Raw genomic sequence first — 23,796 nt, forward strand, 5'->3', positions numbered from 1 at the left:
GTGGGGACCAACGCATACCAAATCAGGGGGAACAGACCAGGCGTGGGGGGAGGGGGCGCACGTTTCTCCTCCAGGACACCGTAGTTTTCAGAAATTAAGTTTCCAGGAGTTTTTTTTTTTAATTCTTAAGCCTTCATGTCTGTACTTTATAACTAGTGATCAATGTTCTGGTTTTACGCACAACCTCTGGAAAGTCCTAATGTGCTGTGAGTAGGGATCTGTGACCTAGTCTGGAGAAACGGCGGTGCAGCACCCAGCTCTTGGGATTTTGGGAGTCTGTCCCTATTGTTCAGATCCCTCCTCCTGCTTGGGAAGTGGGAGGACCCGAAAAGGCGTTGCAAAAGGGAGAATTGTTTGAGAGCTCAGTCATCCAAAAACGGCCTTTCAATGTGAGAACTTGGGGAGCCGAAGAAAATGTCGGTGGCATCGCAGTAAATTACTAAAGCAGCAACGCTTTAGAGGGAAAAGTAAAGTAAAATCTGTTGTTTTTTTGGGGACTAAAACTTATTGCCGAACAGTGTCGAAAACAAGATCGGTCGGTTAAAACGAGGTGTGAGTACCAAACACAGCAGTTTAGGTAAGTTTTATCCCTTCATGCGGTCTATGATTGCGGTGTTACGCTTTGTGTTAACATGTTTTACAAAGTTATAGATACAAGTAGCAGTTTCGATGCGTGTTTACAGCCTGACGGGACTCGTTACCGACTTATTTGTTACAATATTTATAAAGAAAAGTGTGATTTAGCTGTTTTATTACTACTTCAGTCTGGTGACTATTTTGATAGCCACATTTGTTTTTGTTTTTTTCAGCTCATTTATCCATTAAAACTAACGCTACAAGCTTTCTCTATCGCAGATCTACGTTATTTGGACGGAGGTGTATGTTTCGGTATCGGTTCAGACTGTTTAGGCTACTTTAAATAAGAAACGTTAACTTTGTTTTCGGACTTAGCCTGTTGTTGATTGGTTAAACTCTGCGTCCATATTTTTCCAAAGTTTTCTGTAACTATTTGCCCGTATCCTCCGACTAATACAATAAGACACATGTACGGGGAGAGAAATCAGCTTTGTGTGACACGTTGCAGAAAATTCATAGCTGTTTTTAGACATACGTTGTGTTTTTAGTGTTTGTGCGTTTTGCAGGCCGCAGCCAGATAGTCGCTTCCATAGGGTAACAGAAAACAGACATGGTGAGCCCTGCCAGACTACCATTACCCCCATATTATCATCGGGGAGTGCAGCAATGTAGGCTGGGAAACCGGGACCATCAGAGGCAAAGAAACAAAAAGAATGATGTTCTAAATAAGCATGCATCTTATTGATGCTATACTGATGAATGCAGGCTACGTCTTAAATATGTATCACCATGAATATCCTATCCTTTTTGATAATACATCCTGTTAACGCACAAAATGGCCAGGGCAGATTTAATCGGTGACACAGAGAAAACCATAACAACGCCACCTGAGTGCATTTGTGTACTACCCCCCCCTCATCCTTTAACCAAAGTCACAATAACCCAAACTTCTCAGTAACTGACTGTTGCTCAGTGCAGCCAGTCTCTGTCAAGAGATCTCTCCTGATGGCATCTTCACATTCAGGTTTGATATAATGAGAAAATGTTAGTCTTAATCCCCGGGCTGCTAATGAGTGTTTGGCCCGGGGTATCACTCACCGTGGGGGCCTGGTACCGAGGCAGAGGAGGGGGGGGGCACATGGACGTGAAGGATGCCATGCAGGAACAGCCGCAGGGGCTCAAGTTTCCAACCCCAGGTGTCGTTTTGTTATTTGGATTACATTTAGCCTCCGCTGCTTCGCATGGAGGAACCTAGGCGATTCAGTGACCGACATGGCATCAGAGAAGAGGGTCTGCTTGTTCCTACTGAATCAATGTCACTTGGATTAAAAGTCGAAACGAATGGTCTTGCCTCCTCCAATTAGGCGCACAGCTTATAAGGGAATTAATTGGTCTCAGGAAAAAAGAGCCTCTTGTTGTTTGGCAGCAGTTGTTGGTGTTGTTGTTGTTGATCATCTCTGGCAGTCGGGTGCATCAAAGTTGGACTAATTGATTCCAGTCTGATTATCTGCCTGTTTCTCACACTGTTTGGCCCTTTTGATTACTTATGTTATGTGGAACCTGGGAAAAAACATAATTAGGACTTCATAATCAATCTTGCAAGATATTATGCAAATGTTCAGGGAATTCCAAGGCTATGCAGTTACTGTAAGTGGTAACTATGAAACATTACATCCTAAAGTCATACTATAGGGGACAAAACAATGAAGACTATAAGTAAACCCAAGATGTTACTGAATACCACTCGAGGTAGGAGTTTATAATGAATGAAAAGCTTTCAATGGACATTATAGCCAAAACAACGACTGTCTGGAAGTACAGTAGTTTTCCTTCAATACAGAAATCCAACATTAAATCAACCAGCAATTCTTTTGACAATCGATTATTGTTTGTGTGATACTTTGAGAATAAATTCTAAACATCTATCTTCTCAAATATGACTTGCCGCTTTTCTTTATCTAATTTCATCATAACTTGAATATCTTTGGATTTCTGACTTAATTTTCTTTGACTGGTAAATCAAGTTTTTGCCAGACTAATTGAAAATGAGATTGTAAGTTTGATCCCTAGATAGTAAAGTAGACTCAATCCATAACTCAATACCATAGGCACACTACAAGTTCCTATAGGAGTATTATAATATGGGTTTTCTATACAGGACATTGTGACGAATGAAATGCTTTCAGACTGCAGTCCCAAAACAACAGCCATTGCCTTAAAGGTGTATAATACTCCGCTCACATCCTGTATGTTGTAGATTTTTAGGACTGAAAATGTGCATGCCTTTAGGCGAAAGAGACCTCTAGGTCAGGGCAGGAAACTAACTGTATTGTCTTTTGGTTAAAGCGCCTACTATGAGATAGAATTTAGGAACCGTTTTTGTCTTACTGTTACCAACTGTGAATTTTGAAGCAAACACTTGAAATGTCACTGTATATTTGATTGATCTTGGTTACATGCCAAACAGAAATGTAGTGGAGACAAAAGCTGCCAGTTTTCCTCTATTTGTCCAGAAGCTGGTGGATAGTTTTTCATCCTGTCTATAGTAGCTGAGTTCCAGCTTGTAAAGAAAAGTTACAGTGTGGATTTAGGTGAGCGGCCAATACGAATAGTTTGTCACTCATATCTTAGTTTGGTTTTAAAACTTATCCTGCCATATTAAACTGTGATGTAAGATATGCGTTGAAGGAGAGGATTTAAGTTAAGAATTTTGGCTGGTGTGCTTTTACATCTGGATCTGAATCAATGTCTTAGATGGAGACGGATTTCATGTTGAGATTACAAACAGCCAGCCGTTCCGTCAGGACTGCTGTTTCCATTCTGATATCAGCCAAATTTCCTGAGGTTTTTCACTTTGGTGCTGGAAAGCAGCATTGTTATTGTAGAGGGCGTAACATCGGCTTTAATTGACAAAGGAGAAGAAACAAAATTCCTTCCTGAGGCCATGCTTTCATCTCTGACAGCTGGGACACTCAGGGAGATATAACAGCCTGCAGGCAAAATCTGTGGGCCTTTGCTTCACAGGTGTGTGTGTGTGTGTGTGTGTGTGTATGGGAGGGGTAGTTCCTGTCCAATCAGGATTATATTTTTGCACTGGAATGTATTGCATGTCATAGTGGTCCTCTACTGGCCTCCCCTGTGAGGTCATTTTGAGATTATTGCAGTAAAAAAAGAGGAAAAGACTATGAGAAAGAAGGCGGTTATTAAGACTTTATAATTCTGCAAGTTTCTCTGGATTAATTTTGATAAAATAACATGGAACACACTCACCCCCAAATAAGGCTGCTGCATTTCCTAGAGCCGGACATTATTGGCCCATTGACATGCGGTGCATTAGTCCTTCAGCGCTGACAGATTGGAGGCTCAGACTCGAGCCTTGGGCACCCTGGAGGGTTTCTGTGACCAGTCAGACACCGAATAACCATGGAGGGACACCTGGACCGGCAGGTGGCCGGAGTCCAGGCCCCTCCCCTGGGGTTGCATACCTCTCTCCTCCTGATCCTCCCCCCGTCTGCCAGGACCACAGAGGAAACGTGGAGGAGGAATGTGAGGGGAATAGTGAAGGACATTTTTTGACAGAGTTGGAAAGGCTATAAGCTGTTGCAAGAGAAATACGCTTTTTTTTTTTTTTACAGATTGGTATGCAACTTTTCCACATTTTTTTTAGGTTCAAAATAATATTTGGAAACAATATGTTGATGCTTGGCCAGTAAATGTATCATAAATATAATCATGCTCTTATTCGTTGTTTTAACAGCCTAATGGGGATTACCGAAAGCCTTTAAACCAGATGAGTTGATTTGTTCCACTACTTAGTAAGCAAGTAAAAGTTAAGAAGCTCTTGATTGGATAATCAAGTTACCCAAGCCATACTCACTCTCTCTCTCTCAAAAACACACACACACGCACCCACACCCACACAATGTGAGTCTGGAGTGAGTGCTGTTAGATCGATGATCAACTCCAGACATGGGTAAGAAAGCAGTGTGTGTAGACAAATAGCCCTGTGTGTGCAAAGCAGATATTTGGACAAAGATTAGGGGGTGTTATTATGAGCCAAAAGCAACCCAGACGCTCTAATAGATCATTCACACACAGGCCCAAGATTGCACTCTGACTGGGGCTGTTGAATTTAAGCCTGGGTCAGTTACTCTCTCTTTTTGTCTCAAATGCATACATTTTAAAAATCAGCGTCGTTTAGTTAGCTTCATTCAACTTTGCCTAATCTACCATTTATATCTCGTGCACTGTAACTCCTTTTATGTGCTGTTATATTAACTGCATTATGTATTCCTGTCTCGATGCATGTGTGAGCGAAACAATAAAAGCACTAAAAAACATCAAGAAACCTGGGTTGTGTTCCAGGGCTTTAACCAATAATGACATTTAAAATGTTGCCCCAGAGGATAAAAAACTCATCATTGAAGAATGTCAAACTGGCAGGAGAAGACATGATTCAACAGAATAAATCACTGGGCACCAGATTAGTTAGTTATTGGGCCCCTGAGGTTATCACAACTGGAATTTTCCATTGAGCGCTCCACTCTTTTCTGTCGCGTGCGTGCGTGCGTGCGTGTTTGTGTGTACTGCACATAATACACATCTGTGGCTCTGAGTGACAGGACAAGTGGTAGCTCTGCTATACCACACAAATCCAGCTTCTGACACTGAGAGCTGTCTTTGAAACAAGCCTCTTCCAGCTGTTTCTCCTCTTCTTAAGAAACCCGTGGACTAAGCAGTCAAAATTGGTTTCACCATCTTGAACACAGTTGACGCCCCTCATCCCTCGCTTTCTGTTTAATTTCCTGTCTCTTTTCCATTTTGTAATTCCTTCTCATATCTGTTTTTCCTATAACGTTCTCCCTCAGTCGTTTCATCAAACTTTACAGCCTTTCTCCATTCCCTCATCTCTCTTGCCGTCTCTTTTCCTGCCTTATCTCAATTTTCGAATGCCTCCCCGTATCTGTTTTTCATATAATATTTCCCTCTCTGCTTTTCTCTTCCATCCTTGTTCTCCCGCTGAGAGTTGTAGGGCCAGTCTCCCCCCCCCCCCCCCCCCCCCCCCCCCCTCCTGGTTCCTGCTGAATAATGGGGAGAAATTGCTCTTGATTTATAATTGGTTCCATTCACTCTGATGCATGAGCTGCCAAAGGAGTTTGGGGCCCCTTTCACCCGCTCACATCCCTTCTCCTCCTTCCCTCCTTCCCTCCTCACGATGCAAGAACACACAAGGAGCTAGCTGCAGATATGTACAGCTAAGAAAGTCAAGCATGCACGAATGCAGTGGTGTGTGTGTATATTTATCTCTAGGGCTGTGTGTGTTCGTATGTATTAATGTATGTGTGTGTGTTCGTGTTCCCAGAAAGATGTGTGTGTCACTAAAGAACACATACTGTATTTTTTAAAATATATTCTGTCTCATGTGAGACACTGTAATCAGAATATCTTGATTCATCAACACGGTATGAATGATGATAACAAATATTTACAGTTTATCTTTAATACAGTTTTAGAGTTAGACTGTGGTCAACGGTTTACGTCATCCTGTCTTGGATTTTGTTTTATTGTAGTTTTTTAAACTGCAACTATCTAGCTATGGTTTTATAGTTAGCTAGCCATCTATCCTTTGTTTCCTGGCTTTCAATCTATCTGTCCTTCCTTATTCCGTCCATATTTTCAGTTTTCCTTTTATCTATATATCCTTTGTTTCCCTCATCCATTGATATTTCCCACATTCTATCCACCCACCCCTCCTTTTCTTTCATCAATCCATTCATCCATCTATATTTATCTCCTTTCCGTCCAACAATTTTCTTTACTTTTCCTCTCCATCCTTTTACCATCCATTCATCTGTTATTGCTTGATTCTTTCCTTCCATCTGATCATCCATCTTTCCTTCGGTCCATCTGGGTTTCTTTGCAGTCTTCTTTCTATCCATCCATCGATCTTTCTTTCATCAATCCCTTCTTCGGATTTGATTGGCTGATGCTACCTACATCAGTGTTTGGCCTCCACTCCCCCGGCGGTAGTGATGATCCGGTCCTGTTCCCATGGCCCTGATGGGCACGCTGGCATCCCATACCAGGCAGAGGAATGTGGGTGGGTGTGTTCACAGTAATTAGCTCTCTGGGGATAACTCAGCTTCGTTATCTAAATTATGCAAATGCAGCAGTGCCTAATTGATTAGACCGCCCCCCTCCTCTACATCGCAGGCAGGTCCAGAGCCCTTGTTAATCCTCGAGACGCTCTGTAGCTCGTTAGTGTCAGTTCGGGGGGGCGTCCTCGTTAGAGATGCTTTTGATGTGTACTTTTATTGCATGAGAACGAGCGATGCCCCGAGTGCAGGATTTGGATTGGCCCCCTCTCCACCTGTTGGGCAGAGTTTCCATGCCAAGATAAGACTCCAGAAGGTTCTCTTCTGTCTGACAGATAGATGGGAATAAATTTAAGTGCCAAGTTTTTGCTTGTGTGAAGTACAACACAGAAGTACAGAGAGTCTCCGCTTCAGGAGTATTATCTGTTACACTTGGTAGTAGAGACAGTCACATCCAACAAAACAATCTCTTGAGGATTTCTATGTATTTTGATATGATGATAGCTGACAAACTGGTTTCTTTCCCTTTTTATTTTATTTTATTTTATTTTATCATACATATTGTAAAACAACAATGTCAAACAAGCAATGACATATTGATAACTATAGCAATACCGCGAACCAAGAGAACAGCAAACACATTGACAGAGTGAAGGGAAAATTTGTTGGGACATTCAGCAACACTTTAACACGCGCTCTCTCAAACACTCCCTCTTCATTGACGAGGCCCTGCTCTCTCCTCTTGCTCGCCCGCCAGTTGACATCCTCTCCATTAATTTGACTCGCTGTTCTCTTCTTCAGCCCCCTCCCCTCCAATGCCTCCCTAAACCCCCCTTCACCCATCTCACATCAATCCATAAAGGCATTGAACCCCCAAACTCACTCCACACTACTTTCAAACCTCTTGGTCATTGAGCCCCCCCCCCATCTCTTTGGTTATTGAGCAGGGCCCATCAGCTCTTCCCTTGGCCCTTCAGAGTAGCGTCTCCCCTTTCTCCAGGGGTCCACGGGGTCTTTGTCCATGCACCGACTCACTGCTTTACAATGACTCTCCACTCTATTAAGGTGCGTTCTGCCTGTTAGCGTCACCAGGGGCAACCGGCCTCCCGCATGGCAGCTATGCGGCATGGCATTGTGGGCCGCTGGCCCGAGCGGAGCAGTTGAACCCCCGGCACTCCTCACACTTGACACCGCATGTGTTTATCTAAAGGGGGGGCTTTGTGGTGTTTGGAGAACCTCGAGGAAGGGGGGGCGCACTTGGTGTAAAAAGACGTAAAACTGGGGGACTAGGGGAGGGAGATTGGGGAGGTGATAAATATTCAACAGCTCAGCTCCTCAGGAGTTACTACCCTGCTACCCCTCCAGCACCACCGCCCCTCCTGTGTGTCCTCTCCATGCCAGAAAACAGATGGAATGTGAGAGCTCAGGGAGGTGGCTCCAGTCTGGTTTTATCCAATTAGCAAGGTTGTCAAAATAAATTTATCCACGGAGGCAGGGGGACAATGGGACTGGCAATAGCCCGGGAGAACAGGGGCCCCGGTGTCTTCACTTAGCACGCTCACAATGAACTTCTGTCAAGTGACTCTCTCCAACAATGACATATAATACCTACACCTACTGTCATGATGCACGCCTGTATACCATCTCCACAACCTGGGACTCTCTTCTAGTCAGGCTTTCCCCTCGTCCTCTCTATGATATCTACACTTGTAAGTCTTTTTTCCCTAGAACAGTGCAATACATTAAATAAGTTTCAGTACTGCTTGACTAGCCTTTTTTTTCAATTCCTTAACTAACTTTTTTTCCATTAAAAGCCTAATTGTTAAACAACTATGATTTGAACAAGCAAGAATCTGATTAAACAATACCACTATGTTTTGGACCAGACATTCAATGCCAAAGTTTCACAGCATAAGACACATTTTGATGTGTTACCATAGTAGTTTGGAGGTATTCTTTATCATCCCAGGAATTTACCAAGTCAAAAAATAAGAATGTTTTTTCTTCTCTTGGGAGTCAAGTCTTAAGCAAGTCAGATTTCATACTACTCAAGTGTCAGTTATTTAATATGATTGCACAAATAGATGCATAGATAATTCTGCAATAGAACTGGCAGATTTGAGCAAGTCACACACTGAAGTATGTTTTAATTCCACAAAGCTGTGTTGGCCATGCAGTGTTGTTTCTTACTGGTAGGGCTGTAACAAAACTGTCACAGCAACACATTAACACACATTCCCTTGGTTCTTAATTTAGGAGAGCTGTCTGTGTGTATGATCTGGTTTTTATCAGCCTTGCTGATGCGTAGGAGGCTCTTCTCTCTCTCTCTTTTTGTCTGTGACTTCTCTGGGAAGGATAGATGGAAAAAGTTGAACATGTCAGGCTAACTTTTCATCTTTAGGCAGGGTATCCGTTAAGCAAACACAGGACCCAGCTGACTAATAAATCAGATGGACAGACAGGCGCAGAGGAGTATGGCTGTTTTTAGGGAGTGATGATGTACGAGGGGCCTTCTCATACCACTGTTATAACAATCTCTATCTCTGTTTCTGTCTCTTCTCCTGTCTTACTGTTGCTACTTTTATTTCTGTGTAAAAGACAGAAATTGGACAGGTAAGAAGTTTCATGGGCAAGTAGTGTGTCCTGCTGTGTGTCTGGTCGGCAGATTGACTGGTGTGGTTTACGGTTAGTGACTCTTACAGTTGGGACAGGTGCACCATACAGATGTGTGTTTTTCATGGGCAGCTGTCCCGAGTTGTGTCCATACAGCAACCGGCCACTAAAGCCACAGACCTTCAGCTTAGCTTCCTGGTTCCACAGCAGCTTGCTGTTTGTTTACTGACTGAGCCCACTACTGATGGGCCACTCTGAGTGGACGAGTGAGTGAGTTAGACTGTACATGTATGTAGGGCAGTACCTAAGGATTATTTCTATTGTCAAAAATGCTTACGGTCACAGTTTCCCTGTCCATGGTGATATTATGAAATTGCTTGTTTTTCTAACAGTCCAAAAACATAGATTTTAAATTTGCATGAAAATGAATGAGTGAAAAGCAGCACATTTGAGAAGCTAGAGCCACTGTTTAAAGTGTATGCTTAAAGAGTTAATAATATTTTTCATATATGTACAAAGAATTACAACTCTTTGGTGTCTTGGTTTTTGGGCATGCAAATGTATGGTTCTGATTCACTCTCACTGCTCTCATCAGTTTGTTTGGCTGCAAATAGTTTTTTGCAAAATTGCTCAGAAAACAAGGTGAAATGCTCAGAACTAAATAGCAGATAGACAAAGTTGGTGAATTGCTGGTGATCATAATTAATAACTTAGATGCTAAATAGCAGAATATTTCCCTTAGGAGTTGGTGAAGACCAAAACCAGAGGTAAAATAGAATGAACTTAAATTCATCAGGTGGTCAGAAACATGACTCCAAATGAATGCTAATGTTGCTCCAGATATGCTGTATGTGTAAATAAGCAACTGTTGGCCATATAAACTTAAAAGATAATGTCAGTGTTGTGTGTACAGATTGTTTCTGTTGCTTTGCTCTTTTTTAATAAATATACCAGGCAGCTAAACATTTTCGCTGCTGTCATTAGATGATGAAGGTGCACTGTAAGATTTTCCATGCATGCGTGCCTGCAGTCCCTAGTCTCTCTCTGACCATCATTATTCATCCCCTTGCCATAATAATATCAGGACAAATATGTATGAGAAAGTTGTGTGTTTCCATTTTTACAACATCAGGATAGTGGGTGTGTGCATGTTTGGCGACATGCATTTATATGAGAGGGAGAAGTGGAGATTCACTTTTGCAGGACCACCCTCCGCATCCTGACGGGAAGTTGTTAGTTTAACCTGCCAGGAAAGAATTTGGAAAACTTGGCAGCAAGCAACAAGGGAGAGAGAAAAGCGCCCCTCTCTACATTAACTGTTAATAGACTGACCATTACTATCATCTTCTCCATTTTCTTCCCAATACATACTGCAACCATAATACAGCCCTCCTATCCCCCAACTTACACACAGTCCTCGTTGCTGTCTACCTCTTATTAGTTGTTCTTTGTCCCAGCTCCTGAATGCAGCCTGTGTTGTTTTCCCTTCTCCTCTCCTTCCCTCCCCCATTCCTCCTCCTGGACCCTCTACCTGTATCAGTTACACCTGAGCGGAAAGGTAGAGGGGTCGGGTTACGGCCCGCAGAATAAGGGCGCCCCTTTGATGAAGGCAGGTTGTATGGGTGCGAGTACAGGCGGAGGAGGTGGGGTCAACGTAGAGATGGGGGCTGACAGGAAAGAAAGGCTTTATTTGTGTCTGGAGTTTGGCTGCTGGTGGTACCGCAGAGTGCACCGTGTGTGTTTGTGTGTGTGTGTGTTAGAGAGCAGCTTATGTTTAAATCAAGATTGACTGTTTTGATGGATGTGTGTTTTGGTAGGTTATTTGTGCGCAGTGCTGTATGTGTGTTTTAATAAATCAATCAGAAGAAAGTGATTTGTGCTACTGTTTTTGAGTGTACCAAGTCTGTAAATGACCCTCTGCCCTTCCTCTGTTTGTGTGTGTGTTTCAGGGGGTAGTGTATGGAAGATGTCTGGAAAGCGAGACTGGACTCCGTGGATGAAAAAGAGAAGGGCTCCAGTGTTGTGCGCTCTGGGTGCAGTACTTCTTTTCTGCCTGCAGAGCAGCGCCTCTCTCACCGGTGAGTAGACAAACTCAGATGGTGAAAAACTGCGTCTTTAAGTAAAAATCTGCAGAAATTAAATTAAAACGTTTCCATTTGTGTGCTTTCTGTCAGTGTTTCAAAAATGTATATTACTGACTTGATCTATGCTCTCTTTATTAATGTCTTAACATTAGTTTTTCAAACACATGGTGCAGGATACGTCTTGCCAGTCACAGGGAGGGAGGTGTTTTTTTACGCGTCCTGGCAGCAGCAACAGCAGTTTAGTTAAAAATGAACTGAAGGAAATGGGCAGTTTGCATGAGCCGTATCGGCCACCAAGGGGGAACTCAAAAAGAGAAGTAGTGTATGTAGAACTGTAACGTTTAACTCACTAATTGCTTAGAAGATCAAAAAAAAAGGATTTGGCAATTGACTATTTCAATAATCTAGGTTTTCAAATGTGAGAAGTGGCTGCTTTGCTTTTAGACTGGTCGATAATAGAAATAATGTTGTGAATGGCAGCCCTAATTAATTACAAGTCAAAATAAATTCCGAGACCAAATGTTTCTGCTGCTGGAGCTCGTTGGGGAATGTCTAATATGCTGACTGATTAAGTAAAAAAAAGCATCAAGATTTTTTATTTGCTTCTAACTACTTCATATGATGTTTTTCCCCAGACGAGGTGCCATCGTTCAGTGAGGAGCCCATGTCTGTGGTGCAGAAGCTGGGAGGCAGCGTGAATCTGCGCTGCAGTGCCCGTCCCTCCTCCGCCAACATTAGCTGGCGCCTCAACAGCCAGGAGCTGGTGGATGGATATTTGGGTGTCGTGCTGGGGCCCCACAGCCTGTTCATCCCCACACTCTCCAACCTGACTGTGGGCAGATACCAGTGTGTGGCCAGCACTGGCGCAGGAGCCCTGGCTAGTGTGCCTGCTAACGTCACTGCTGCCAGTGAGTAGCCACCCACACAAGGCTGAGACAAATAAACACAAACACACAGACCTCTTTTTGGTTCATCAAAGTAGCCAAAGAACGACTTTGACTTCATTTTCTTGGAGTAAAACAAAAACAGTGAAGTGAATTTACCATTACAACACTGTAAACCTTGTACTTTTCCACTGCTGTGAGTCTAATTCTTACCAACTACAATTCTGATCATGGTGAGAGACTGTTGCACATTATTGATTAATAATACCTCCACATAGTGAGGCAGTATTCACTCTGTGTAGTTGGTGTAGGATACAACAGCTATTTGTATGGAGTGTCATATGGATTTAATGGCGTTAAAGTGAATTATTCTCACTGCTGACTTTTTTAGTGTGCTGGTCTGAGTGTGTAGTGCTATTTGATATGCATCATGGGACTAAGAGGGGGCCTGAAGCTGTGTAACTTGAGCCAGAGGAATGGAGGGGACCCAAAGGCCGGTCAGAACAGTGAAGAGGGGACCATGACTCCAGCCTGGGGGCCCCCTGCTTCTATCGGCCCCTTTGCTCCACACAACACCACATTCCTCTCCACAGGGCCCGACAGCAGGGTTCGCCAAAAATTATGGCCCAATAATTGAGTAGAGGGCTAGGGGGACATAAGGGTGTTGTGTGCATATGTGTGTGAGGGGGTGGACAAAGGTTATGCCTCACTAGAACACACCATTAGGTGTGCTGTTAACTGTATTGTTTTACATGTAGTGATGTATGAGGCTGCCATAGCTGGGGAAAATGGAGGTGTTTTAGGCCAGTCGAGACAAGAGCCTCACACAAGATGAGACGTGATGTCACATTCTCTGTCTCCTTGAGGGCCTACATAACCTTACACACACACACACACATTTCTCTTCCTTTGCACATTTTTCACTCTTCACCCTGTCACTTTCTCTCCTTTTGCCTCCTTTAATTTTCTTTCACTTTCCCTCCTCTTTTGTCATCTTCCACTCATGTTTTCCCCCCTCTTTTTCAGAGCATGCACGAAGGCTGTAAAAGTTATTGATCGTTCAAATAGTGGATGAATTATGTTAAGATAACCACATGTGGAGCCAGACTGTTTGCCCCGCCTCCCCCCAAAAACCTCTCTAATTTAATAACCGCCTCTCTCCTCGGCCACCCCCAAACCGCCTAAGGAATTGCTCCACGGGGAGGGCGTACGTGCCTGCCTTTCCATGTGAAATCTCTTAGTTGTACGCACATGTTTTTTGTGATCAGGATAGGTTGATTCCAGACCCTTCTCGCTATCCAACTTTTTTTGGCATAAGTTAAAAGCTCCTTGCTCGAATTCTTTTGCAGACAATCACCCTCCCCCCTTTTGCTGCAGAAAACAGAGACAAGTATCTGCACAACGTGAACGCACAACACATTGCACAAACATGTAATAATTCAGACATGCACAGGCCTCCTACTGCTACACATAAAGATGATGAATGCACCGTCTCTCTAGAAATATTTAAGTCTGCCTTGCCAAGCAGTCCTGGTGCGGGAGGTCTGCTTCACTTTATGAATACCATCAATCCTCTATCCCTGCAGAACACACACACACACAGGAATACATATGCATGCTCACGTGCACGCATACACACCTGAGAGGCACCTATGCGGGGTTCTTCCTCTGAAGAATGTGGGGCGTTAGAGAGGGATGTGTGTGTGTGTGTGTGTGTGTGTGTGTGTGTGTGTGGGGGGGGGGTTAAAAGGTGTAACTGGAGGAATTTGGTAGAAGCGGGAGGTGGAAGGTGGGATGGTTTAGATGTAAGTGGGAGGCAGGGGGGAGGTGGCTGTAAAAACAGCACCTGATTGATTTAGCAAATGGAGCGCCACACGGTCCCACTTTAAGTCTTTTTCCCCAACATTCACGCACGCAGGCACGCACCTCATTTTTAAGAATAAAAGCTAAAACAGAGTCAAAAAAGGAGTTGTTTTAGTGTGCGTTTGTCTGTGTGTGTGTGTGTGTGTGTCCTATTAGAGCTTTCTCAGACACAGACGGAGGGACAGATCCAACATGCATGTTGACTAAATCAGTTTCCTACACTGAAGGTGTTTGTTCAGTGCTTTGAGTAAATCACTGTGATGTTCCTATCAGTAGATACACTGGCCTTAACTAAACTTTACTTATTGGATTAGATCTGTATACAAAGTCCCATCAGCTGACTGTATATACCAGCAGCATGGTCTTGTTGCCAGAGAGAGCGGCTGGTCCAAGAAAAACACAACAGTTATAGCACCTCTGGAAAGAATGGAGAGAGGCCGTGTTTGTTAAGAATAAATCAACCAAGGCTGGTAGACGTTTAATTACGTTCCTGGAGAAGTTTTATTTATCTTTCATTTCGTTTCTCGACTCCTTCATGACACATTTTTCCAGTTGTTTTCCCCCTCCTGTGCTGCTCCCTTCACTCTCATTTTAGTTTCCTTCAAATCTATGAAATGCCAGTATCCCAACAATACCATATTTGTGTTTTTTTTTCCCCTGGCTTCTTAAGAGCAGAGTTTTGCTGTTTCCTCCCAAACCTAAACTGGATATCTTTCTTTGAAACTCTATAGATGGACACCTCTCACCTTTGACCCCTTGGCCAGGCCTCTGGGCCACTCCGGCGGGGGGTTTTAGGAGATCAGAGGTCAAATGAGTGTCTGTGCAGTGTAGACTGTGTGTCTGTGGGACACAGTCGCAGCACATGGCCCCAGTAATCCCACTCCACCCATTTCCCACAGAATCTAAACCGGTTCTAGTCCCAGTATAATGTTTGACAGGATTAATGACACCTACTCCAATGTTACAGACACCACTTTTAGGCTTTGGACTCCAAAGTGACATCAATTGAGTTAAACACAAACACTAGCTAGCTATAAAAAATGCACTTGAAGCAGATCATGTAAGGAAAGCAGAGTGAAAGAAAGGACTAAATTTAGGTTTTGTTTCAAAGAGAAGGCGCATTGGAGAAGTTGTGGGAATGTGGTTGCGATGCAATGGGGACACCCAATATGAAGAGACACCCAGTATGGAAACAGCACAGTTATTGTAGTGTTTATTATTGCTCAGAATATTGTGGTTTTTTTACTTCTAAAGCTGAGGACTGACTGTATACATGTGCAGTTAGATGTGATGTTAAGATGATGAAAGAATGTTGAACTGTGTTCAGCGGCGATGTGATGGCACTGATTTTTCCCCTTCCCTGTTTTTTTTTTTTTTTTTTTTTTTTTTTTTTATAGAGCTGCGGGATTTTGAGCCCGATGACCAGCAAGAGATCGAGGTCGACGAAGGCAACACGGCTGTTATTGAATGTCACCTCCCGGAAAGTCAGCCCAAGGCACAGGTCCGCTACAGTGTCAAACAGGAGTGGCTGGAAACATCCAAAGGTACTGAGCTGATGATCTCCCGTAATCTCTCTCTACTTTCCTCTTAATTCTCCTACTATCTTCATAATTTACCGGAATGCTATAATCCTGCTATCTGGCCCATTATAAAACCGGTGATAAGGGTATTATCTCGAGAATGTTGAGACATGGGAATGCAGTTGTTTATTTTTCAAACTATTTACTTCTAAGTTGCCTGGCAGAGAATAAAGGCTCCAGTGGTTTTGTGGCTGGTATGCTGATGATGCCTGGGAGCTGTAGGTACTGATATCTGCAGCTTATCTGTGCAGAAATGAATACCACATTGACAAGGATTCACTGACTGGTCTCGGTCAGACTCTGGGGCGCCACCAGGTGGTTTCTGCTGACGGTGCAAACATGCACTTGAATGCACATAGTACTCATATTACATTGTGTTTCACAATAAAGACTCACTTCTTCTGCAGCTCCTCGTTGTCTTAGTCATAGTCATGTATTTCCATCTATGATTCCAATTAAACATGCTTTTATTAAAATAAATCAAACCTTATCTCATGTCATTGCTGTAACAGTATTGCTCGTCAAGCACATTGTCCTCTGAATCCTTTTTACCGCCCTGCATAGTTGTGTTTTCTTTACAATTGTCACATATGTACATTTTACATTCTGGAAAAATGGCATAACACCTTGTGAACCACAGTATGCTGCCTTGCATTTTGTTACACATGTTGTATGAGCAAGAAACAAAAAAAAACCTTTGAATCTTTGTCTTTAGCACGTTAAAAGCAATAACTGCCCCTACAGAGGCTGCCCGTAAGTAAATAAGTATAACATTTGTTTTATCCTGCAGGGAACTACCTCATCATGCCGTCTGGGAACCTGCAGATAGCCAATGCCACGCAGGATGATGAGGGGCCGTACAAGTGTGCTGCCTACAACCCCATCACTCAGGAGGTCAAAACATCCATCTTCGCTGACCGCCTGCGTATTCGCCGTGAGTCATCCCTTCCAACACTCTGATACTGAAATTTGAAAGGTTAATTAAGAAAGGACAATATTGGAGAGCTTGTAACTGGTACTGTAGAAACGTGGTGCTCATCAGAAATCAGAAAAGGGTTAATTGCCACAATAAGTTACTTATGTGGAATTTGCCTCGGTAAATGGTGCATAGATATTCACCAAACCTAATAAAGATTAATATGAAATAAACAATGAATACAGAAATGTGTGCGTGTGTGTGTGGTCCGATCTTGCCAGGATACCTTTAAGTCATAGGTGACGGCGTGCACAAGTCATGCTTTTGTGTCTTCAAAGGAAGAGATGAAAGAGCTATGTGTTCACATGATTTAAATACTTTGTATTAATTTCAACCCCAATGTGTATACAAGCAATTTTTAAAAAAGGGAGAAGGGTGGAACTTTTTCCCGTTGCATAGACAAAGTAATCACTGTCACTTTCATCTTTACCAGGCTCCACCTCAGAAGCAGTTCGCATCATTTACCCACCGGCGTCTCGTTCCATCATGGTGACCAAAGGCCAGCGGCTAGTGTTGGAGTGTGTGGCCAGTGGCATCCCCACTCCACAGGTCATATGGGCAAAAGATGGGCAGGTCCTGCGATCCCATAACAACACGCGCTTCTTGCTCAGCAACCTGTTGATCGACACGGTGGACGAGGCCGACTCGGGCACTTACATTTGCCGAGCAGACAACGGCATCGGCTCAGCCGGCTCTGCAACGGTGCTTTATGATGTACAAGTGTTTGGTGAGTATACTGGAAGAGTGGAGTAAAGAAAAGTTGATTTAGCATGTCATGTGTTTGCTGCTTTGGACTTACATATGGTTTGTTTTGATAGTTTTTTGAAATACCTTGAACTAATCTGTTAAATGCAGGTTTGTGCAAAAAAGAACTTTAAATAGTGAATGGAGTTTGTTCGTTTTGACTCTGAAACGATTTTAATTTTGTTTAGTTTTGTCTGTGTTGTGGATTTAATAATTCGACAGACTCCTGTTTGTTGGACAGAGAGGACAGGGGGCTGTGTTTGTCTTTTGTGTGAGAAGTGTGTAAGCCCGGGTGGTGTTCTGTAGGAAAGAATTTGTAGAGACAGAGCTCTCTATTCTGTAGCAAGACTTGATTGAGTGTGTCTAGGTTATGGATGACTGTTTTTACTTTGTGTGCATGTGCGTGTGCAGCTGGCTCTAATTAAAGCCAAAGGACTGCTATAGCTGTAATGAGCTCAGTCTTTCCCTGATTCACAAGCAGCCAACCATCAACTGGCTGCCCTGGCCCCGCCTGCCTCTTACACGTGACAGTGTTGGAGCTTGAACTTAAAAGTTAAAAAATTGTAATTTCTAGAATATTAATTTTAACAATTAATTGCTTTGACTCTAACAGAAAAGAATTGCCAGTTGCAGTTCTAGACACTGCACAATCACACTTATGCACACATACACATTCTACTTATAAGGTTTTGAAGCAGCCTCTTAACTTTATTTCTGTCTCCTGCAGAGCCTCCGCAGGTGACTGTGGAGCTGCAGCAGCAGGAGGTTGTGTACGGAGAGACGGTGCGCTTTACGTGCCAGGCCCGCGGTAAACCCACTCCCTCCGTGATATGGCTTCACAACGCCCGTCCCCTCGCCCCGTCCCCTCGCCACCGCCTGACCTCCAAGGGGCTGCGTGTTTTCAACGTGGGCCCCCAGGATGACGGACTCTACCAATGCATGGCTGAGAATGGGGTGGGCAGCTCACAGGCCTCGGCTCGCCTAATTGCAGTATCAACAGGTAAGTCAGATATTTGGTGTTTTGTTAGAAATGTAGTCTTTTTTTTTTATGTACCAGCCTTCAGATTTCAGGACAAGTCTTTTCTTCTTAGGGATTTCATCCAGAGGAAAGCTGCCCTCGCTCTATCGGCCGCTCAGCCCAGATAAGGTTCTGAGAGAGCAGCCGCCTGTGCGGCCTGGTGCCACGGGTGCCATGTTGCCTCTAGACTGCTCTGAGCTGCCAGGACAGATCCTTCTGGCAGACGCTCCCATTATCCTCAGCCAACCACGCACGGGCAAGGCTGACTACTATGAACTCACTTGGAGGCCGCGGCATGAGCGAGGAGCCCCCGTGCTGGAGTATATGGTCAAATACAGAAAGGTACGGCAATCAGTTCATTCATTTTATTACGTTACATGTATTTTAGCTGATGCTTTTACTGAAAGCAATTTACAATTACTATATATCGGAGGATTGCACGCTTCTGGAGCAACTAGGGGCTTAATGTCTTGCTCAGAGACACGTTGGTTGATTTATCGCAGTGGGAATTGAAGCTCCACTAAAGGCATGTGTCATCTCCACTGTGCCATCAGCGCCCTCATTCACAGTTAAGGAGTTAGTTTCTTAACAAATGTGTATGGGATCTTTGTAAGTAGCTCACTCCTGTTGCTCTCTCTCAGGTGGGAGACCCTCTAGCAGAGTGGACCTCCAGCAGTATCTCAGGCGCCCTCCACAAGCTGACTCTGGCCAAACTGCAGCCAGACAGCCTGTATGAGGTTGAGATGACTGCCAAAAACTGTGCAGGTTTGGGACAACCGGCTATGATGACCTTCAGAACTGGCAAAGGTAAAAACACTGTCATGTTAACATCGTCGTTGAGAGCAAGTTAGCACACTAACATTAGCATTTAGCTCCAAGCATTGCTAAATGCCCAAGTACAGCCTCACAGAGCTACTAGCACGGCTGTGGCGAGAGAAGGATTCAACTAAAGTTGGATGTGGCTCCAAAGGCAGTTCCTTAATTTCCAGTTCACCAGTTCCTTGGTGTTTTTTTGTCTTCAGGTCGCAGAGGTCTAGGGCAAATTGACCCTCCAAAAACTCCTGCTGTTCCTTCGCCAAGCCTCTCTCGTAAGTATCCCTTCAGTAACCTGCCCCTTTGAAAACTCTGCCTCCTATCAACTTTACTAACTGTAACAAAATCACTTCTTCCAAAATAACTGTACCATGATATTGTTTTGCAGCAAGAAACTGAACTTCTAACCAATCTCCTTTTGACTAACATTGGAAACTTCTCTATCTCTTGTTTCCATTTCTGTCTCTGAAGGATGAGCCCTCAGTAAGTGCTGAACGCAATGAGTTTTTCCTTCACTGTCATGACAGATTGTTGTCTGAGAGTTTATGTCCTATCATCTGACACCATTCCTCCTCTGCAGCTCCCGAAGCCCCTGACAAGCCCACAGTCTCCACGGCAACGGAAACGTCGGCATATGTGACTTGGATTCCTCGTGGTAACCGCGGCTTCCCTATCCAGTCATTTCGGGTGGAGTACAAGAAGGTGAAGAAGGCAGGAGAGGACTGGGTGACGGCGGTGGAAAACATCCCCCCATCACGACTCTCTGTGGAGATCACGGGCCTGGAAAAAGGTCGGCCATCTTCTTTATACACTGTTATTATTCACAACAGTTTATTCTGACTTGGGGGAGTGTGGGGGGAGAAATAGGATGCCGTGCCATATAATTACACTGATGATGTCCTGCATAATTACATTCCCACGGCCTGTAAATTCATCAGCATAATGAATGTTGTTGCAGTCATTTCAGTAATTGCTGCCATCAATCATAACAATAACCATATTGGGCAAAAAGGAAAACATAACGTGATGTGAAGACAAACATGATTAGTCAACATAATATAGAGCTTTATTCTAGATGGCGTGTAGCCCCCAGAGACAGATCAGTAATGGTTAATCTTCTCCCTCTAGGTACGTCCTACAAGTTCCGTGTTGTGGCAGTAAATGTAATCGGTTCCAGTCCTCCCAGTGCCCCTTCAAAGGCGTATACAGTGGTGGGCGGGAGAACCCATGAACGCCCTGTTGATGGACCCTACATCACCTATAATGAAGCCATCAATGAGACTACCGTCATTCTCAAATGGACAGTGAGTGACTGCAAGAAAACAATAAAAATGTGTTTTTGTCTACTATTAAGTAGGATACAAATAACTTTTTTGCAATGTATTTCAAGTTCATTGTAATCGCAACATGATTTATTTCTCTCTCAACAGTACACTCCCGTAAACAACACACCCATCTACGGTTTCTACATCTACTACCGACCAACAGACAGCGATAATGACAGTGACTATAAGAAGGACGTGGTCGAGGGAGACAGATACTGGCATTCAATCACCGACCTCCAGCCGGAGACCGCCTATGACATCAAGATGCAGAGCTTCAACGAGAAGGGAGAGAGTGAATTTGGCAACGTTGTGATCCTTGAAACAAAAGGTGAGGTCATTGTTTTGGGGGGGTGGAACATACAGGCTGATGTAGATGTATCTAGAAGCAGTGAAGTCTGAGCTGTTTTTAATGGATTTTTCCACTTTTTTTGTCTCCTTAGCCCGGCCTAATCACCAGCGGCCTGCTCCATCAGAGACCCCAGACCGCGGGCCGGGACACTCCAATGTATTTGTGCCTCGGCCTGGCGACCTCCCCTACCTCATAGTTGGTGTTGTCCTGGGAGCCTTCGTCTTCATCATTGTCGCATTTATTCCCTTCTGCCTTTGGAGAGCTTGGGCCAAACAGAGTAAGTGGTCCTCACGGTTCCTTTTCGCAGTCATTAAAGTATTTGCATCTACATGTGTGTAATCCTCTGTTTGTGCTTATTTTAGAGCAAACGTCCGATTTGTGTTTCCCTGCCGTGGCCCCCCCTGTGTCGTCCTGCCAGTACACTATGGTTCCCCTCCAGGGACTTGCCCTAGTTGGCCACTGCCCGTTGGACAGCCACATGACGCCGCCACATGGCGTCTACCATGCTAATGGAGAATACACTCCAAACGGCAAACCTCACCAACCTACACACTGTCTGCCAGGGCTTCATCAGGTAAAACAAACACTTCAATATAGGTTGTTATTCAGCTGTCCATGTAATGTGTTGAATATATGATCGAGATGCTCTTGTGCTTTGCAGGAGGGGGACTGTGATATGGAATGTGACACATTGTTGCCACAGACAGTGTCAAATGGACATCTGCCTGTTTACCACTACTCCAACAGGTATGGTACATATAAAACTCAAATATACTGCATGTAATGTCATGTACTGGAGGGACATTATCATCAAATCCTTTCTAAATAAACAACCTAATGGGGAAGCAAAATGCTCAAGGTAGACAAAACCATGCAAATTGTTAAGGGATTGATTGTTAGTTTTTAAAGATTTTGTTGATCTACCTTAAATGATTTTAATATTTGTTTTAATTAGAATTTTGACTGACTAAATTAAGAATTTGCACATAAACTGCTGCCAAAACAGTCAGTAAATTAATCACTAAGCCCGCAGAAAATGTATTTATTTTTGTTAACAGATTAATCACCTAAGTAATGTATTGGTTTCTGTTTTTCAAATTTCCTTTTCATATCATGTTTTTAAAAAGTATTTTCATATATTTGTAAATAAAATCGTGGGGTGCATTCAGGCACAACATTGAGTGTAGGTCACCTTTGCTTTGATGAGAAGAAATGGACTTCAAGTGTAAAAAAACACTTAACCCAAGCTGTATAAAAGGAAAAACTATTTAAAGAGGTCACTCTATTCTTTGTTCTTTGAAAATAATCATAAGCCTCAGTCCTAATGTAAAATGTTTTTGTTTTTTTTCTCGTCTTCCTTAGTGGCCCAGATCACCTTGAACAGAGTTGCTGTGCTCCTGATGACTCCACTCTTCAGCTCCTCCACTCTTCCCCTCAACACCTCGGTTCACAGGAACTGCGAGGGGATGGCAACTTCTGGGCTGGAGATAAAGCAGAGGATGGCATCATTTACAGTATGTGTGGATTCTTTCATTTAACAGTCCTTCCTTGTTGTTAAATAACCCATTTGGAAAAAAAAGCTTTTCCCATTTGTCGCATTCTGGAATGCATATGTTCAATAATGTAGGTTTTGGTGCTTAATGTAAAACATTTGACCTTAGAATCCATTAGAAACTTCAATCAGCTTTACATTTGCTGACCAGCTCTCATTCTCTCCTTCTTTCCAGAGCCAGCATCCTTCCCTCTTCTCTCTTTAGAAGATGAAGGGATTTTCACTACATCATCTTCCGCAGCCACAACACCCCAATCCCAAGACATAATGATACAGGAAGTGAACATCCTCCCAAATGAGGCATCCCCTGAGGACGAAGGGACAGCCAGCACAACAGATGCATAAGATACTGTTAAACAAACAGAAGAAAACAAGAGAAAATATTTATTTTTGTATCAGATATTTATATATTTATGCTTTTGTACATATGTGTCTGATTATACTGTATATACGGTTATTTTCACATTGAAAAAGACTCTTGCTGAACTGTATTTCCTAGGGAGGGAAATAAGTTTGAGATGTTATTCCTTGTGTGAAGGTCAGTCAGGGGACATGTAGTCCTCAGTTCAGCACTTCATGTCTAGACCCTCCTCACTCCTCATCATCATTCCTCAGATATATCCTCCATCTGAAATGTTTGTACTTTAGGTAATTCAGCTTTATGTACAACAGAAACAAAGGAACCATTCAAACCAGACTGATGCTGTAATTAAGAGGTGCTTCATTTCTGTTTAGTTCTGTTGCTGTCTGTCACGTTTTCAAAATACAACTGTTTTTTTGTATAGCAATAACACAAATGTATTATGCATTGTTCATCATTAACAAACTATTAACAAGTGTACGCAACATAAAATTGTTCTGTTTCAGTAGTGTACAAGAGATGATATATTGTATAGTTATTTATTTTTTTGACTTTTTTTTTTTTAATCACTGAATGGGAGAGATTCTGGAAAAATATCTTAAACTCAGTCATTGATAAGCTGAACTTTATACTGCAACCACTTCTGTGTTTACTCATTTGCTGGTTACTAAATGCCAGGTGAGGGCTCTGTGACAGGTGTGTCAGTATTATTCCTCCCTCACAGTTTGGTGCATAAGTATTAGTCTTTGCCAGAGACATCTGCAATTAAAATGAAGGAGATCCTGAATCTACAACCCCGTCCTTAGTGTAGCCCTTCTGTGGTTGCACATGCTGGAGCACTATTCCATGTAAATAAAAGCGTATGAAATTGACAAGTGTTTGGTGCATCTTTTCAATATGGGGACATTTATATGGCAACTACAGTCTGCAGACTGATTAAAATGCTTTCTTATATGCTTTGCA

The 23,796-nt window shown here is 43.2% G+C and overlaps 1 protein-coding gene across 1 annotated transcript; it reads left to right on the plus strand.

The window, feature by feature from the left end:
- Positions 1 to 300: 300 nt before the first annotated feature.
- Positions 301 to 23,705, plus strand: boc (BOC cell adhesion associated, oncogene regulated). The gene is made up of 18 exons (XM_034862564.1): positions 301 to 577; positions 11,234 to 11,362; positions 12,004 to 12,276; positions 15,513 to 15,659; positions 16,486 to 16,629; positions 17,105 to 17,398; positions 18,143 to 18,415; positions 18,507 to 18,775; positions 19,075 to 19,240; positions 19,456 to 19,521; positions 19,827 to 20,036; positions 20,375 to 20,550; positions 20,677 to 20,899; positions 21,012 to 21,197; positions 21,283 to 21,494; positions 21,582 to 21,667; positions 22,283 to 22,434; positions 22,648 to 23,705. Exons 2-18 carry the CDS (start codon positions 11,251 to 11,253, stop codon positions 22,815 to 22,817), a joined length of 3,159 nt encoding a protein of 1,052 aa, XP_034718455.1. The 5' UTR covers positions 301 to 577; positions 11,234 to 11,250; the 3' UTR covers positions 22,818 to 23,705.
- The last annotated feature ends 91 nt before the right edge of the window (positions 23,706 to 23,796 follow it).

This window comes from Etheostoma cragini, chromosome 22 (assembly GCF_013103735.1).
Source record: "Etheostoma cragini isolate CJK2018 chromosome 22, CSU_Ecrag_1.0, whole genome shotgun sequence".
Lineage (NCBI taxonomy): Eukaryota > Metazoa > Chordata > Actinopteri > Perciformes > Percidae > Etheostoma > Etheostoma cragini.

Bases quoted from the DNA above. Each gene is read 5' to 3' on its own strand.
- boc (XM_034862564.1), top strand. From the start codon at position 11,251: ATGTCTGGAAAGCGAGACTGGACTCCGTGGATGAAAAAGAGAAGGGCT. The intron at 17,399-18,142 runs GTGAGTATACTG...TGTCTCCTGCAG, and splicing joins TTATGATGTACAAGTGTTTG to AGCCTCCGCAGGTGACTGTG. The intron at 19,522-19,826 runs GTAAGTATCCCT...CCTCCTCTGCAG, and splicing joins TCCTTCGCCAAGCCTCTCTC to CTCCCGAAGCCCCTGACAAG.